General features: G+C 37.9%; 1 protein-coding gene across 3 annotated transcripts in view; it reads left to right on the forward strand.

Moving 5' to 3' along the window:
- The window catches only part of LOC127644444 (bifunctional heparan sulfate N-deacetylase/N-sulfotransferase 4-like), a 135242-nt gene that overhangs the window by 1324 nt on the left and 116279 nt on the right, over positions 1 to 17639 (forward strand). For 2 of the 3 annotated variants that reach the window (XR_007970656.1, XM_052127629.1), the window contains exon 2: positions 727 to 1996. Coding sequence is in view for 2 of the 3 variants with exons in the window: in XM_052127629.1 (XP_051983589.1) it covers positions 1013 to 1996 (984 nt within the window). In the remaining variant the exon portion in view is untranslated. Of the gene's footprint in view, positions 1 to 446; positions 638 to 726; positions 1997 to 17639 lie in introns of all 3 variants that reach the window. The other variant, XM_052127630.1, reaches the window with a different exon arrangement.

Raw genomic sequence — 17639 nt, forward strand, 5'->3', positions numbered from 1 at the left:
CTTGAATTCCACTGTGATTTTCCCGCGCAGCTAGGTAATCTGTTATTTCACTCTCCTGTAATTCGTGTTCTTAATTGCTACTCCGAAATCACACAGAACTTGATGCACGCACGCACACACACACACACACACACACACACACACACACACAAACAGAGAGAATACAAGTCTACTTTTAGAATGTAATATAGTGCTAATATTAATTTAGAATGAAACAATGCAGATTATGATAAATTATTTATTTCTTACAAAACATACCTGTTGTTACCTATGTAATGTGTGCATCTGTCTTTAAGAGGTTAAAAAAAGTATCACTTTAGCCTCCATCCCTTGTTCTTTAAAACAAAAATTTGATGACAAAATGTTGCTTTATTGATGTGGATAATGGCTCATATACATGTCGTGTAAGTGGGTTTGTGTGTTTGACACACTGTTATTCCCATTAGATTGATGATGGCTTTGTCCGTTTGAGCCACCTATGGGCGCCTATTGGCTTCCTATTTTTATACGGCCAATCACACACTCCTTCCATGAAGTGTTGGCCACATCTGGTGAAGTGTTGATTGAAAACAACCTGAAGGCTGATGGCTGAATTGCCCCTCAAGAGCATCCATACACACCCCTGATGAGTACTTCTGTGAGTGACAAATACACACACGCCTCTGACATGTTAAAAGGTCTACTAACAAATTAATTTGCTTGTCTTTTGCCTTGTGTTTTCTCCAGGTTTGTTGGAGGTCAGGCAGAAACTCAAGACCTGGAGGGTTGTTAGCAGCCGCTAACTTGTCAAATTTGCAACTGCTAACTTGTCAAATCTGGTGAATGTTTGGTAAAATTTGCAATCAAAAACTCCTTAAGTGGCTTGTCTTGGAAGCAAAATTGCCAGTTTTGTGAGATGGTCACATGAATGCAGCATGATTAACAAAAAAGCCAATTTGCGGCTTTAGCCTGGCTCAGTAAACAATCAGAGACTCCCACCCACACGCACTCCCACACATGTGCGCCGTTTGCCATGAATCTGGCCACCAAGCTGCGGAGGAATCTGAGGAGGCTGGTCATCCTCCTCGCCACCTTCTGTATGGTCAGTGTTTTAGTCTCCGTCTACTATCTTTACACAGGTTCCACCCAAGAACTGGACCTCGCAAACCGCGCCATAGTCCCAGATTGTGCCGACCTCCGGGTGCTCCCTTTCCGACAGTCAGAGCCTCAGACGGCTAAACCAATTAATCCATCCCGTAAGGACCCAATGGTGCTGGTGTTTGTGGAGAGTCAGTATTCTCAACTTGGACAGGACATCATAGCCATTCTTGAATCTAACCAATTCGATTACCATGCCGAAATTGCCCCTGGAAAGGGTGACATCCCACCACTAACTCACAAAGGACGTGGACGCTATGCATTGGTCATCTATGAGAACCTTCTGAAGTATGTCGGTATGGACGTGTGGAACCGTGACCTGCTGGATAAATACTGTGCAGAATTCAGTGTTGGGGTCATCGCATTTCACCACGCAAGTGAAAACTCTCAGCCTTCGGTGCAACTCAAAGGTTTCCCTCTGACATTGCGAACAAATGTTGCACTACGAGACTGCTGCGTAAACCTGCGCTCACCTCTGCTCTACATTACGCGGGCAGAAGTTGACCGAGGGCCCTTACCAGGAGAGGATTGGACTGTGTTTCAGTTCAACCACTCCACCTATGAACCAGTGCTCTTGGCCAAAACTCGGCCCAGTGAGAGTGGGGCAGCTCAGATGATACCAGGTCCACATGGTCTTCATGCTACAGTTGTGCAGGACCTGGGTGTATATGATGGGGTGCAGCGTGTGTTGTTTGGTCATGGGCTGAGCTACTGGTTACACAGACTCATACTGGTGGATGCCATCGCCTATCTCACAGGCAAGAAGCTGTCACGATCTCTGGAACGGTACATTCTCGTTGACATAGATGATATTTTCGTGGGGAAGAAAGGGACAAGAATGAATGTCAATGATGTGAAGGTAAGAGTGGGTGGAAGAGCATGGGTGTTTGTTTGAGACTATGAAAAATGAAAGCAAAGCAAAAGATGCAAATGATAGTTAATGTAACTTTAAATGCAAAAATGTTTTCAGTTTAGCAGAAAAAAATAATTATTGTTGAGCCCAGCCTGCACACACAGTTTCACAAAGTGATTTAAAATCTATTCCAACTACCGGTAATTACAAAAGACATATTAAAGATCAATAATTGTGCTCTGATTAGCTGTGTGGGATATTTGGATACAGCATTTGGTTGAAATTTAGTCCAAGTGCCTCTTTGCAGGTGTTCATGTCTGATTTAGTAAGTGTGAATGTTTTTGTGTGGACAAAAAAGGATGGTGTGTGAGTGAGTGTGTGTTTCACTGAATTGGAGTGGGTGTTTGAGTTGGTCTCAGTCAGTATAAAGAGGCTATTTAGGGGGACAAGAGCAGTAAAATGGTGTTCATTCTTTCTGTCACTCACTCATTCATAATCTCGTTCCCACGTTTGGCCCCTCTCTGAAGCGGTTCTGCAGATTGAAGGGCCGCTCACACTCCATTGTGAGATGACTTCATGATTTACAGAGCTTTCAGTTTCAACTGTATGCACATGAGTGTTTACGAATTAATGTGTATGACACTAAGCATAACCATTAGGAATAGATAAACCAGTAAGAGAGAGAGAGTAATCTTTCACTCTCATTTACAGACATTTACTCATGCACTCTAACACTGTGTCAAGCAATAAACATATCTCTTCCTTGTAAATCTGAGTTTTTGTCCTAACCAGCAAAAAGCAACAGGACATTTTGTCAATCATTTGATTTCTATTTCTGCCTTGTCGTGCCAGGTTGCCCCGCCCACTGTGAAATTTCATTCTAAAATTCTACTTCACATAGCTGTATATCGATAGCTGTATCTTATATCAAATGCTGCATTGCTCAACAGTTTGCATTTAGTGTGGACAGCCAAGTCGCTAGAATCTTATAAGATCACGTCTGGTTTGGACACAATAATGTTTTAGTTTTAGCAGACCTGTCTTTCCAAAATGTTTGAAACAATAGTTTGTTTACCAGATCTGACTCATCAGAAATCTTAGTAGTCATACAGTTTTACAACATTTTATTTAATACATTGATTTACTGCAAAGTCAGCATGAGATGGCATTTGAAGCCCATTTTACTTCCCTAATCTGATATCTTTCCAGGTGAAACAGGGATTATAAACTTTGTTTTATTATTTTTAAGTAGGGAGTAACTTGCACTGATAAATTGTACACAACCAGAAACATGCAAATAAATGGTACATTTTAATTTCATGTAAAAAATTACATCTGCACTTATAAAGTATACAAACTTAAAGCTGATTGACTCATTATTTTCAAATAAATGGACACGTTCGACACAGGAAATTATGGCACATTCTTTCTGATTGACCCTTATGGGTCATTTCCCTGTTAGCAGTTTCTCAGTTTCAAGCAAACAAACTCTATGAACAGTGTGATGACATTATACATGTTTAATTTCCGAATGCAATGTTCTGAGAGAAAGGTTAGTGGCTTAACACGTGACACCTCCCCAGACGTTGTTAGCTAAGAATGTGCACTGTCAAATTCTTCCCGATTGGTCTGAGCTAATTAGACCTGGCAAATGAGGCAGCGGTAAGATGGAGGTTCTTAGGAGATGTTCAGAGATAGAATTAGAGCTATTCGCTCTGGAGCATGGCTGGAAATGTCAGCTGAAAATTCCCAGAGGATTCTGGGGAAAAACAAGGCATGTAGTGATGGGGAAGAGAAGTGGGAAGACTTTGATCTACCAGCTATTGTTTTAGCCACTATTAGTGCTGTTTATAGAGAAGCGTCTGACTGGTTATGGCAGCATGTCAAAATCCAGAACAGGTGCATGTGTTTGTGTGTGTGTATGGAAAGGCTGATACTAAGCCAGTGGAATGAAATGGCAGATAACACTTAATCAATAGAAAGCTGTAGTAAATTGGCAGTGAGATGGTCAGACTGTGTGTGTGTAGTAGGGATGGGTCACAATGGTCAAGCAATCAATGATTCGATTAATGAGGTCGACTAATTTATCTAGATTTTTTCTTATTTATGGATGTAGTTTTTATATGTTTAGTACTAGTGCTTTAATTATCATGCTGACAGCTATTGCTTTGCCTTAGTTGTTTGGCAGTTTGAACGGTAAAAGCATCTGGAAAAAGTTGTGTCTTTAAATTTGTCGTCTTTAAAGGAATAATTTACCCAAAAATTATAATACTCTCATCATTTACTGACCCTCACGCCATCTATTTTTGTATGTCTGTGTTCTGCGGCTCACAAGCGAAGATATTTTTAAGGATGTATGAGGTGTTTTTGTCCATACAATGCAAGTCAATGGGGTCCAAATATTTAAGGGTCCAAAATGGACATAAAGGTAGCATAAAATTAACCCATACACAAACCAGTAGGGCTATTTTGAAAATGCAGAATACAATTAAAATGATAGTGTCACAGTTTTTTTTGGTATATGTTAAGATTTATTGTGAATAAAGACAAATTTGTTTTTGTTTTTTTCAGTAAAAGCGATCTTATCACTTCAGAAGACATGGATTAAAAAATATGAATTATGTCATTTCTAGAGCTTTTGACCTAAATTATTCTTACCAAAACAAACTTAGTTTCATAGAATAAACATGACTATATCTAAATGTTTTGCAAACTGCTGCTTACGTGCTGCTTTCTATGTTTTTCTGCAGTTTCCTGGTGCAGTTAAAAAACTGTGCATTTGTTTCTTCTTCACTTTAAGACAAATCACATGTACTATGGCTCTTTATTACTTTTTTAACATGTATTTTTCACTCTGTTACTCACACCCTGCTACGTTATTATTTCAAAACACTTTTACTCTAGAATCGTTTGAAACATTATGAAATAATGTGACTAACTGCTGCAGTAGCTCACCTCAGTGCCATAGAGGTTACACGAAATGAAGTGGTTGCTTCAGTAAATGTGTTTGTCATGTCAAATGGCTTTGAAAGCAATATCGTTAGGTTTAGCTGTTGGATTAGGGTAAGGATGTCTGTTTTGTTCACCTCTCATTTATCTTTTAGGACACTTTTTGTGAATGGATAGTTCACCTAAAAATGAAAAAAAAAAAGAATAAAAAATTATTGGCATAATAAAAAAATAGGCATTGTATGATTTTCTTTCTTCTGCAAAACACTTTTCCAAAACACAAGATTTGTATCAGTAGTCCTTAGAATGGGAGAGGGTGGTGATTACATATTTGTCCAAAAAGCATAGACATCAACATAAGAGTAATCCATCCTATCACCAGCGGTGAAATAAATTACTTCTAAATGGATCACTTTGTGTGTGAAAAAGAACAATATTTAAGCACTTTTTAATTATAAAAGACTGCTTCCATTGATTAATGGACGAATTTACCCTAGTGCTCCCATAACGTAAGCGTGATGTGAACTGACGCTTGACAGACACACAACCAATGAGTCGAAGGAACATACCCACACTTGCACAGAAGTACTATTCATTAATTCTTCAAAATATCTTTGTTTGTGTTCTGCAGAAGAAAGAAAGTAATACAAGTTTGATTGTGAAAAAAAGTGAACCCAACACCAGCCTTACTATACAGGGCTTCCTTAACAACAAATAGTCGACTAGTCGATTAGGGAACCCACCAAGTAGTCGAGTTTGAAAATATGTAGTTCTGCACATCCCTTTTGTGTGTAAGGGGATTTCGCATAGTTTATAAAAAAAAACACCTATTATCCTTGTTGTCCTAAAGGATGTCAAGATAAGAATCATACAACAGTTACTTTTTCACTTTTTCAGTTGTTACAGTAATATAAAGTTCTCCTTTGTTTGTCATAAATGCACAATGAAAACTCTGTATTTGTTAAGAAAGTAAGGACAAGAGCTGTGCTGTTTCTGTTCCAGAGAGACAGAACGTGAACCAGCAAGAGCAAGAGAGAAAGAAAACCTGTGTGCTCTAGATGTAGTTGTTGTAGATTAGAATGTCACTCTTAGTGACTGGTTGCCATATCTCCCATCAGCCCATGGGGCAGACTGAAAAAAAACAAGAGACACCAATGATAAATGACTCGATGCACACTTGCACACACTCACACACAAATGGGATTTACCCTGTCTATATGTGTGCGTGGAGTCCCCAAACAGAGATTCTGCTGAAATTACTGTTCAAGTGACCTTGTGTTGGTGGTTGTGTAATAGTGCATTTTGTCATGGCTGTTGGTATGTGGAACTGTGGTCGTGTGTAGTGATGTTTAAAGTACCGGTAAGCCAATACTTGAAAATAATAAAAAAAAAAAACTGTTATGATACCAGGCTTTGCAGTATTGGTAGTAAAGAGTACCAACTGACTTTTCAACGCTCACATGCATATAAGTTATACTTTGTAGAACACTTATGGTCTTGTGGATTAGAACTGCCAAATGCAAACAAAAAAACAACAACTGTGTATTAGTTGCAGAATAAATGTAGCCATATAGACAGCTACTATGTGTAATGTAGTGAATAATAATCCAACATCAATATTGATAAGAAAAGAGAAAACCACTTCTTTTAAATGTAATTTTAAACTATATTTGGGTGTGATTATTGTCACGATTCCCTTGTTGTCTGCCCTGGGTTTCACTTGTCATTGTTAAATGTACTACACTTCCCAGAATCCACCTGCCATCACCACTGCCATTTTGTTCATTGTTCTCACCTGTGTCTAATTCAGTCATCACTCCCTGGTTATTTAAGCCCTGCTTTTTGTTCACTCCTTGTTGTTCGTTGAATGTAGTTCAAGCCTGGTCTGTGTTCCTTGCCCTAGTTCTCTGTTTATGTTTATTTCCCCATTGAGGGTTTTTCCTTTGTTTATTTAATAAAGAAGTCCTGCATTTAGATCCTCTCTCCTCGCTGCCTCATTCGTAACAATTATAAACCTAGTAGCATGTGAAAGGCAGTTGTATTATACATATGTGTAGAACTAAACTCATCTAGATTAAACAATAATGGTTTGCAAAGTATTTATGAATTGTATTATGTACACTTTAGGGCTGGTCGAAATATACGAGATACTGTATGCTCACAATGATTTTCCTGGAAATATAAATTTAAGCAACATCATGAATACACTGACATTTTTTTATGTAAAAATGTTATAAGATCAAGTCAAAAATATTTAACCTGAATTAACCTGATTACATTAGGTTACAACAACAAAATAAAATTGTACGTGTAAGATCAAGTTGAATATATATTCTAACTTTTTACAGTATATCATAATGATTTAAATTCACTTTTTATTTGGCCTTAGAGTTTCCTAAAGAACAAGACATTAGACTAGATTTGTGCACTCCTCCCTGTCTCACAATCATACTGATTTCACAGTGAATTCAAAAACAGTACAGACGCTTCTCATTTCTGAAATTGTGCATCCTCATTTCCTTTCCTTGATTCCTTTCCTCGCATCCTAGGTCCTCCCTCTTAGGAAACGAGGAAAGGAAATGAGGATGGAGGAATCGAAGCAAGATAGGTTTGTAAAATGGAATGTCCTGCTCACTCACACGTCACTTCAAAGTGCTGTCTCAGTGCACCTGCATTACCTTGGAGTACTTGATTTTATGTTTTTGAAAATTCATTAATGGATTTTGTTTTATAATAAATCCTAATATTTCTAAATGAACTGTTGAAGTATGTGACAATTCTAGTTTGTTTAAACCGCAAATGTGAAACGTTAATTAAACATCTTGCATATAATGCTCCTGAGCTTCCTTGCTCAAGCATCCTTGGTAAGCTTCCCCGGTCCACTATCCTCACCTCCTTTTGGTGCATTTATACACTCACCTAAAGGATTATTAGGAACACCTGTTCAATTTCTCATTAATGCAATTATCTAATCAACCAATCACATGGCAGTTGCTTCAATGCATTTAGGGGTGTGGTCCTGGTCAAGACAATCTCCTGAACTCCAAACTGAATGTCAGAATGGGAAAGAAAGGTTATTTAAGCAATTTTGAGCGTGGCATGGTTGTTGGTGCCAGACGGGCCGGTCTGAGTATTTCACAATCTGCTCAGTTACTGGGATTTTCACGCACAACCATTTCTAGGGTTTACAAAGAATGGTTTGAAAAGGAAAAAACATCCAGTATCGGCAGTCCTGTCGGCGAAAATGCCTTGTTGATGCTAGAGGTCAGAGGAGAATGGGCCGACTGATTCAAGCTGATAGAAGAGCAACTTTGCCTGAAATAACCACTCGTTACAACCGAGGTATGCAGCAAAGCAAATGTGAAGCCACAACATGCACAACCTTGAGGCGGATGGGCTACAACAGCAGATGAACCCACCGGGTACCACTCATCTCCACTACAAATAGGAAAAAGTGGCTACAATTTGCAAGAGCTCACCAAAATTGGACAGTTGAAGACTGGAAAAATGTTGCCTGGTCTGATGAGTCTCGATTTCTGTTGAGACATTCAGATGGTAGAGTCAGAATTTGGCATAAACAGAATGAGAACATGGATCCATCATGCCTTGTTACCACTGTGCAGGCTGGTGGTGGTGGTGGTGTAATGGTGTGGGGGATGTTTTCTTGGCACACTTTAGGCCCCTTAGTGCCAATTGGGCATCGTTTAAATGCCACGGCCTACCTGAGCATTGTTTCTGACCATGTCCATCCCTTTATGGCCACTATGTACCCATCCTCTGATGGCTACTTCCAGCAGGATAATGCACCATGTCACAAAGCTCGAATCATTTCAAATTGGTTTCTTGAACATGACAATGAGTTCACTGTACTAAAATGGCCCCCACAGTCACCAGATCTCAACCCAATAGAGCATCTTTGGGATGTGGTGGAACGGGAGCTTCGTGCCCTGGATGTGCATCCCACAAATCTCCATCAACTGCAAGATGCTATCCTATCAATATGGGCCAACATTTCTAAAGAATGCTTTCAGCACCTTGTTGAATCAATGCCACGTAGAATTAAGGCAATTCTGAAGGCGAAAGGGGGTCAAACACAGTATTAGTATGGTGTTCCTAATAATCCTTTAGGTGAGTGTATGTCCTTCATGATGGTGGACTTTGATCGGTTTCAATGTCATGGGCTTGAGGACAGAGGAGGGAGGAATCTAGGATGCACATTTTAAGAAATAAGAATCACCCCGTTAGACATTTCTTGAGCTAAACTTGCTTAATGAAATTCGATGCACTGCCCCAGTGGCCAGAGCGGGAAGTGTTGTTGAACTTATGCACATCTGTGATCTCCAGTGTCTGGGTGAAATTTCCACAGAGGGGCACCATAAGGGAGTTGTAAAGTGAGTTGTCTTTAGCTGTAAATTATGTAATTCAGTAGGGCTGGGTATTGATACAGATTTCCTGATTCGATTTGATTCCGACTCAAAAACTCTCGATTAGACTCAATTTGATTCGATATTGATTCATATGAGTATATTTCGGTTAATATGTCCATTATGCTTGAAATATGAAAGCATAAAATAAATTATATTCTCAGCTAATACTGTTCATTATACAGGGGACTTTGTAACTAGGTTCATTATAATTTACAAATTATATTATGCTTATCTCTAATATAATTTGTTTTTAATAATTTGTCCTATTTTGGTTTATACAAATTTAAAAATTCATATATTACATTATTATGATGTCTTGGATTTGTATATTTTTTATTGCATATATTACTTGTTTATTGTTTACATGTATAATTAGTTCTATTTACAAGTATATAATAGTGATATCCAGATACCAATACTGGTATTGTAATTGGGTCTGATACGGTGCTCAAGTACTTGTACTCGTGCTTGTAAAAATGCTCTGATACCAAAACCTGATACAATCAGACTTACTAATGTTATTGCGTAAACATTCAGCACACTAATTAAAATCACATATGTCCTAGTGAAAATATTTAACCGTAAAAGCTGCAATTTAATTAGATAAATGTATAGTTTGCATGTGCTGCGCACTTCAAATGTGAGCACTTGTGAATGTGTTGAGCCAATGTTGTGCTGACGTAAAGACACAAAGTGCTCATAACTTTTAGAGCTCCTTGGCTCATACACAGAAAACATCATCATGAGCATCGCACATTTTGTTAACTCTACCCCCAAACCCTAAACCTCAACATCAGTGGAGTAAAAACATTTTCATAGAGGAAAAAGGAGAACTCAGAAGCGTGGTTTTCACACATTATGCAAATTTACTTCCTGGGTTTGACTTGGGACAAGAACCCACGTCTCCCATGCTGCTGGAGCAACGTGCTTCTGGTCAAACAACAGGAGCAATAAAACACATTTGAACCGATGTAAAAATGTCTGATGGGAGATGCCGCTTGTCAGTAGCTGACATCCTGTTTGATTATGTTGTCACAATTTGCTAGTTTAAGAGAGCTAAGACAGAGATTTTTTAGTAGCCTCTCAAGTATAAATTTCAGTTACAAAAAATTACCTTAAAGTGATTGAATCAACACATTTTTATGAATAATTTCAAACTGTCTGTTTCAAAGAATTCATTTGAACTCTGATTCAACCATTCATTTGGGCCACCACTCAAAAATGTTTACTATGGCATTTTTTTACATATTAAAATGTTTGAGTAAAAATGTAAGTAAATATTGCTGATTATACAGTATGTATTTTTAAATTGATGCATATAAATTAAGATGATTGAATATGATTCTTTCTTGTGTCAAACATGTCTTGATTATTAGTATAAAGTAGATTTTTACTTTTAGTTTAAACATTTTGAATCTACTTGGCAACAATAGCTTTTCAGTCTAAATGATGGTTTGTCTAATTGGATCACTGTTTTAAAGGAATTGTTGACCCAAAATGTATCATTCTCTAATCATTTACTGTTCTGTCTCAAACTTGATTAACTTTCAGTCTTCTATGGAACTCAAACAAAGATATTTTAAAGGAGATGTGTTGTGTTAATATCCATTCAATGAAAGTCCAAAACTTTTAAGCTGCAAAAAGGACATAAAGGCAGCTTAAATACAATTCATATCACTCTAGTGGTTTAATCCATGTCTTCTGAATTTGATTGGTTTTGGATGAGAAACAGACCATAATGCAACTTGTAAAGCACAAGAAAGAAACTTTTCTCATTAACGCTCCAAGAAGACTGCTAATGTCAAGGTTTATAGTGAGTAAGGATACATTTGTTCTGTTTCTCAGCCAAAACCAATTGTATCACTTCAGAAGTCATAGATTAAACCACTTGCGTCTTCTTGACAACCTTTATGCTCCTTTTTGGAGCTCCCTTTATGCTTCCTTTCTGGTTAATATCTTTATTTGATTTCTGCAGAAGAAAGACAGTCAAATGAGTTTGAGATGGTACAAGTATGAGTAAATGATGAGAGAATTATTATTTTGGAGTGAACTACATATACCTTTAAGGCATTTCAGACCATATGAATAAATATTGAGATATCGAATAATGTCAAAAGTTTAAGAAGTGTTGCCATATAATTGTTTCAGCTGTATCGTCCAGCCCTAGTACTCTTACAGCCTGGGAGTGTGTGTATGTGTGCATGTGTGGTATGTGTGAGTGTGCATGTGCGAGTATGGTTCTTGGCTTTGAAACAACGTACAGATGAGGATTAAAGACAAAGCTGCCATGTCTTCTGCGGCACACAGACTTCAACATGTACTGTAAGACTGGGCAGAATCACTGTATCAAAGCTCTACCTGAAGCATGCGCACACATCCGCACGTTCAGCCAGAGGCACAGAAAGAAAAAGAGCCTCCTTTTTCTTTACGTATGAGAACTGTAGATATAAGAGAGAAGAACAGAAGATGAACATATCAGAACAGTCTCTCACTTCCTTTATAAACACTTTTGAAGATATACAAAGTGATTTAAAGTGCGTTGAAAAGAAAGAACAAATTGATGGATGTTGTCAAGAGGTTCATCAAAAAGAGAGATGGGCCAAAAATAATTAAATGGATTCGAAGACACAAGATTTCTGTTGAAAATTATTTTCAGGATATTTCTTCTGGATTCTCTGTCATTTTGCTATGTTTTTGTGAAAGCAGTTTAGAGCAGTTTAATGTGAAGTTTATGTGTGGCAGTGTCTCCAGCTATTCAGGTGTGATGCTGGGTCACTATAAAAATAAATAAGTTGTCTTGCATTGTTATTGTATTCTGAGTTTCAGAGTTTTGTTGTAATAAACTGTATTTTAATGAAATAAATAAATTATAACATTTTGTGTAAAAATTTGTATTGCTATTGTTTATCATTTATTTTTATTTTTTTGTGGGTAGGGAGGGGTGGGGACACTGGAATGCACAGTAGAATTGTTTTGGTTATGGGTATGCTCATACCAGTTGACACTCCCGTATTTGACACCCATCACAACCAATAACAAAACCCCTCCCGTTTTGTTATTTCTTCTGGGAAACTCCCGTAATTTGTATGGCCCAAACCTCGTTATATGAATAATCACATCAATATATTATTGAAAGGTTGTCCAGTTGCCAGATCTTGTATGAAACGCATCCTTCTCACACAATCAACACATCATACAAATTTCAACCCATTTGTGACCTCAACCTGGCAACCTACAACCCAGTTGCGCTGTTGATATCTGCGCAAGTTGTAGACACGGGAAGTTAAATCGAGCATCACTGGTAGGTGGGCGGAGAATACTTAGGTAGTGAAAAACTAAATATACATGTAAATATAACAACAGCTGGATGGAAGAATTTATTTTCACATCTCGAAGAAATATCGACAATGGCCACGCCTTTTGCAAAGTGTGTCGCACTGATTTTAATATCGGACATGGTGGGAAAAATGACGTTACTCAGCACATTAAATCACAGCGGCACAATTTGTATGTATTTAGCCTGAAAAAATTACTGAGAGCACCTTTAAATTAAGCTAAGCTCATAAACCATAATGTAACTCAGATTTTTTGCTTTCATCAAAAATTGTGGTCTGTAGCCAAACTAGAACTAATTTCTATCTCCAATGTTTGTAAATCATGAGAAATTCATCCACACTGACTAGACTGATTTTAAAGTGAATTCCGAAACAGTAGGTTGACTTTTTTTTAGCTAAACTCAGTCTGTGCTTATGGAAAATCAAAGCAGTGCCCCCAGTGGCAGAAAAAGGAAGTGTTTTTGAATGTAAGGGCATGTGCAAGCTCCATTTTCTGTGTGAAAGTCCCAGCAGAAGGGCACCAAAAGCCAGTTGTAAAGCCAGTTGTCTTTAGCTGTAAAGGATGTAATACAGTAAAGAAGAATGCATATTTTATTAGCTCTACCCCCAACCCTAAACCTAAATGTCACTGTATGAACAAATGTAATGTTAGAGGGAAAATTGAACTTCAGAATCATGGTCATCACTTACTGTGGTAACATTACTTCCTGGTTTCAATATGGATGTGAACCCAGGTCTCCCACGCTGCTGAAGCAACATGCTTCCAGTCAGGCCACAGGAGAAGGTAAACATCTGAACCGATGCAAAAATGCCATTTGTCAGTTTCTCGGCATGATGGAGTCGATACCAGGGTACTTGAAATTGTTACTTTGTATATATTTTCGAACATGTTTGGTATGATTGTTATTTAGTATTGTATTGAGAACGTTGTTCTGACAATGGTGATGTTCTGCAACCAGCAGAAGGCAGAAGAAGCAAGAAATATATTTTATTTTTCTATTTTCTCTCAGTCACCTGTTCATGTGATTTTCTGCAAACATGAGTGGACAAACAGGACAGCCACCTGCTCTTTGGCACTATTTCTGGCAGTGTCCTGAGAACAATTTCTCACTTCTTGTAAAAGAACAGACTGACTCTTGTTCAGGAATACCTTTAGGTCAAAGATTTTGTAATTTGTGGACCTCATCTGTGCTCAATTGCATAGTTTTCGCACTGCTATGGCAATATTTTCACAGATGGAAATTAGATTTGTGTGTGTGTTATGAACAGTGCAATGATTTTTGTAATTTTAAGGTAGAATGATCTTGCCTAAAATGCCTTTAAATGAAGGCTATAAAGCCTATTTGACACATCATTATTGTCAAAATATCTTTGGCATAAACTAACCTTAATCATGGAAGTTATTTACTTTATACTTTTAGAACAGATTGAAACTGTAGCAAACCGAAGCATCATTCCAATGTTAATTCTGAGCTTCAAGAGGTCAAATACAAACCAACCAAAGAAAAACTCACACACCAGATATATTTTAAGAAATTATTGATCCAATGAAATTTCTGCTCTGAGAAAGATGGAACTGGTGTATGTGTGTTTCCGTAAAAGGGCTACAGAGGTTGCTAACCAGCTGTCTTCATTGTCAGACACTCACATGAGTCAACAATATACACACTCATGTGTGTGTGTCCTCTCACACTTGACACATTATGAGTGAATATAAAGTTTTGCCTTAAAGAAATTCTGATAAGATGTCAGTGTAAATACACAGAGAGAGAGAGAGAGAGAGAGAGAGAGAGAGAGAGAGAGAGAGAGAGGTGGTACAGTAAAGGCACTGAACAATATAAAGCTTGCTGAGAAAGGAGGATGTACCAACAGGGAGTGTTGCTGTGACAACAATATGTTTAGTATTTGTGTGGGATTATTTCTTTTTGCCACCCTTACTCGTCTTTCCTACTTTATTTTTGTCTTCCAATCCATTCCTCTCTGCTGTTTTTCTGAATACAAATCAATGAGCTCTTTGCCCCTGTTTAAAAAAATGTTCTTGTTCTCTGTCCTGGTAAGGGTTGATGCTTGGAAATGTTTTTGTAAGATGAGCTTATGATAAAGGGATATTTCACCCAAACAATTCTGTCATCATTTACTCACCCATATATGGTTCCAAACCCATATGACACATGTCTTCAGTTCCAGCACGTTTTGTTAGGGTTAAGCCCTATTCACACTGGTAGTGGCATCATGTTACACAATGCCATTCATTTTTAATGAGAGCAGAGCGACTTCCGGCAACGCGAGTTGCCGAGACCGTTGGCAACAGAGATCCCCATAGTGAGCGAAATGACACGTTGAGAAAATTTCAACTTTATGCAAATGATGAATGACATTCGGGAGTGACTACCAATGAGAGTGAAGACAATGAAGGTCATGCCTGTTTGCTGTGAGATAAGACACACTGGAAAAAAATACATGCAGGACGAATGAGAAGTTTAAAGTTTCTGTGTGCGATTTCACCGTTTTATATCATGTCATGAGACATGAGAACTGATTCCTTGTCAGATTAGAAAGATATTTATCAGAAGTATTATCTGTAATCAACATTTTAAAAGAGTCTAGCGACAACAAGCGACAATGCCCCCAACGGTGTGAACCGGGCTTAAGGGTTAGCACCATGATGACACAATTCTACCCTTTGCTTTATTTCCAGCTAGGCTTTGCACCCCCTCTTTGCTAGATCCAGCCCTGCATCTGCATATAATTTATATTTGCATATTGCCATCCAGACATGTGATATTACCCGATTTAATGGTGCTATAAAAAATACGAGATGATGCAAACCATAATTGTCACTGCCAAAAACATTTTCTCAATCATTATTGATGAGTATTATTCTCAATCTGTTGAACATTTTACTTGTTTTAAACGGTCATGAATCACTAAAACATTTTTTAGATGTGAACAGTTTTTATTTGTTGCCCATTATGCAACACAATGCAATTATTTTCAAATTTCAAGGGGAAGTCGTTTAGGTTTTTCCACTCCAAAGCTGACAGCGACATTCTGTTTATCAATACCCGATGCCTAGATGTAGCGGAGCTCGTTTGAAAGACGTGGTCTGACGCAATGTGGTACCTAACAGTTTCAAAAGTTATTCAAGTTGAAAAAGCGCATTCACATATATTTTAAATTTACATTTACATTTATGCATTTGGCAGACGCTTTTATCCAAAGCGACTTACAGAGCCCTTATTACAGGGACAATCCCCCTGGAGCAACCTGGAGTTAAGTGCCTTGCTCAAGGACACAATGGTGGTGGCTGTGGTGCTGTGGGGCTCGAACCAGCATCCTTCTGATTACCAGATTACCAGTTATGGTGCTTAGACCACTACACCACCACCACTCCTAAATAGCACAAACGGCTTGTCATTAATATGTGCATAAAGTTACAGGTATCAAATGTATTGATGTGTAGTTGTGGATTGTTTTGTGAGCTTACAAAATGGTGTATAATATAATTTTGAATGTTGTTATGTGTATTTGTCAATTACAGTGTTTATTCGTAGGAAAACTTTGATACTGTTAACTTAATTAAAGTGAAAAAAATTAAAAAATAGCTGGGTTTCCATCCACGTATTTCTGTGCGCATTTTGGGATATTGCATAAAAACTACTGGATGGAAACACCAAGATGTGGAAAAAATCTCCAAAATGAGAATAAAAAAAACATATACGCTTGCTTGAGGTGGATATATTTTTTATACGATAAGAAAACAATGATGGAAACACATTTACCAAATAAATTCTTATTGAATTTATTATGAATACAAGCTGGGCATCAAAAAATGTTATGTGACTAAATAATTAATTCTTAACTGGACTAACCAGAGGACCAATCATTGCATCTAAAATGTTGCTCTGGTCATCCTAAAATAACGGTGTCCAGAACATCCAAAGCCTGCAAAGACTTTGCTGAGCAAATAAGTTGAATACAACTTGAACTCTGCTGAAGAGATATTGACACTTTTTTCTTTCACCTCTTTTCTCCCCAATTTGGAATGCCCAATTCCCAATGCGCTCTATTATAGCGACCATGAGGCGGTTACCCCATATGACCCTACCCTCCCTAGCAACCGGACCAATTTGGGCCAAATTCCTGGCTGGAGTCACTCAGCACACCCTGGATTCGAACTTGCGACTCCAGGGGTGGTAGTCAGTGTCTTTACTCCTTAAGCTTTGCACCGCAAAGACTTAAAGAAGGAGGAACACACTCACATAGTGCTCCTAGAATTGTGTGACATGCTGTTGCTCTCATACATGAGACAAGTTATTCTAGAGTGCTCTAAACCGTAAGTATTTTGTCAATAAAAAAGTCACAGTGGCTACAGTTTCTCTTGAAGTGACTTGTTTGTGTAAATGTGGCTTTAATAGGACATTGTTTTTGCAAGATTATGGTTTTCGCATATATAAAATTTGCAACTTGGATAGAAACATAGCTGGAAAAGAAATGACAGTTGCCACGTTCTCTCCCCCCTTCCCCTCACTCCACTGCTTACCACGGCTAATTTATTCCTCATTATTCAAATGGGGCTGAACTGCGCTGAAACAGGGGGTTTCATGACCCTTTAAAAATAAACCTAACGTACCTTATGCAACATTGCTTTTCAGGTAAATTGGTTTTAAAATAAAGATATTTTTTTCTGGAAACAAAACTAAGATACTGAATAAGAATAATATTTTTTTGTAGTGTAAAAAAAATAAAAACCCAAAAAATTACTGAAATCACAGACCACTGAATAGGTATTTTAAAAATAACATGTTTGAAGCTGACAATTTCCTTAACATTCTTTTTACACCTAAAAACAATGGTATTTTTCTGTTGGGAAGGCCATGGACAGGATTATCAGTGCAATCAGGGTTGGGGTTGAGGGGGAAAGCCCACCTAGTGCTG

The sequence above is a fragment of the Xyrauchen texanus genome, chromosome 5, assembly GCF_025860055.1.
Source record: "Xyrauchen texanus isolate HMW12.3.18 chromosome 5, RBS_HiC_50CHRs, whole genome shotgun sequence".
In the NCBI taxonomy this organism is placed as follows: domain Eukaryota; kingdom Metazoa; phylum Chordata; class Actinopteri; order Cypriniformes; family Catostomidae; genus Xyrauchen; species Xyrauchen texanus.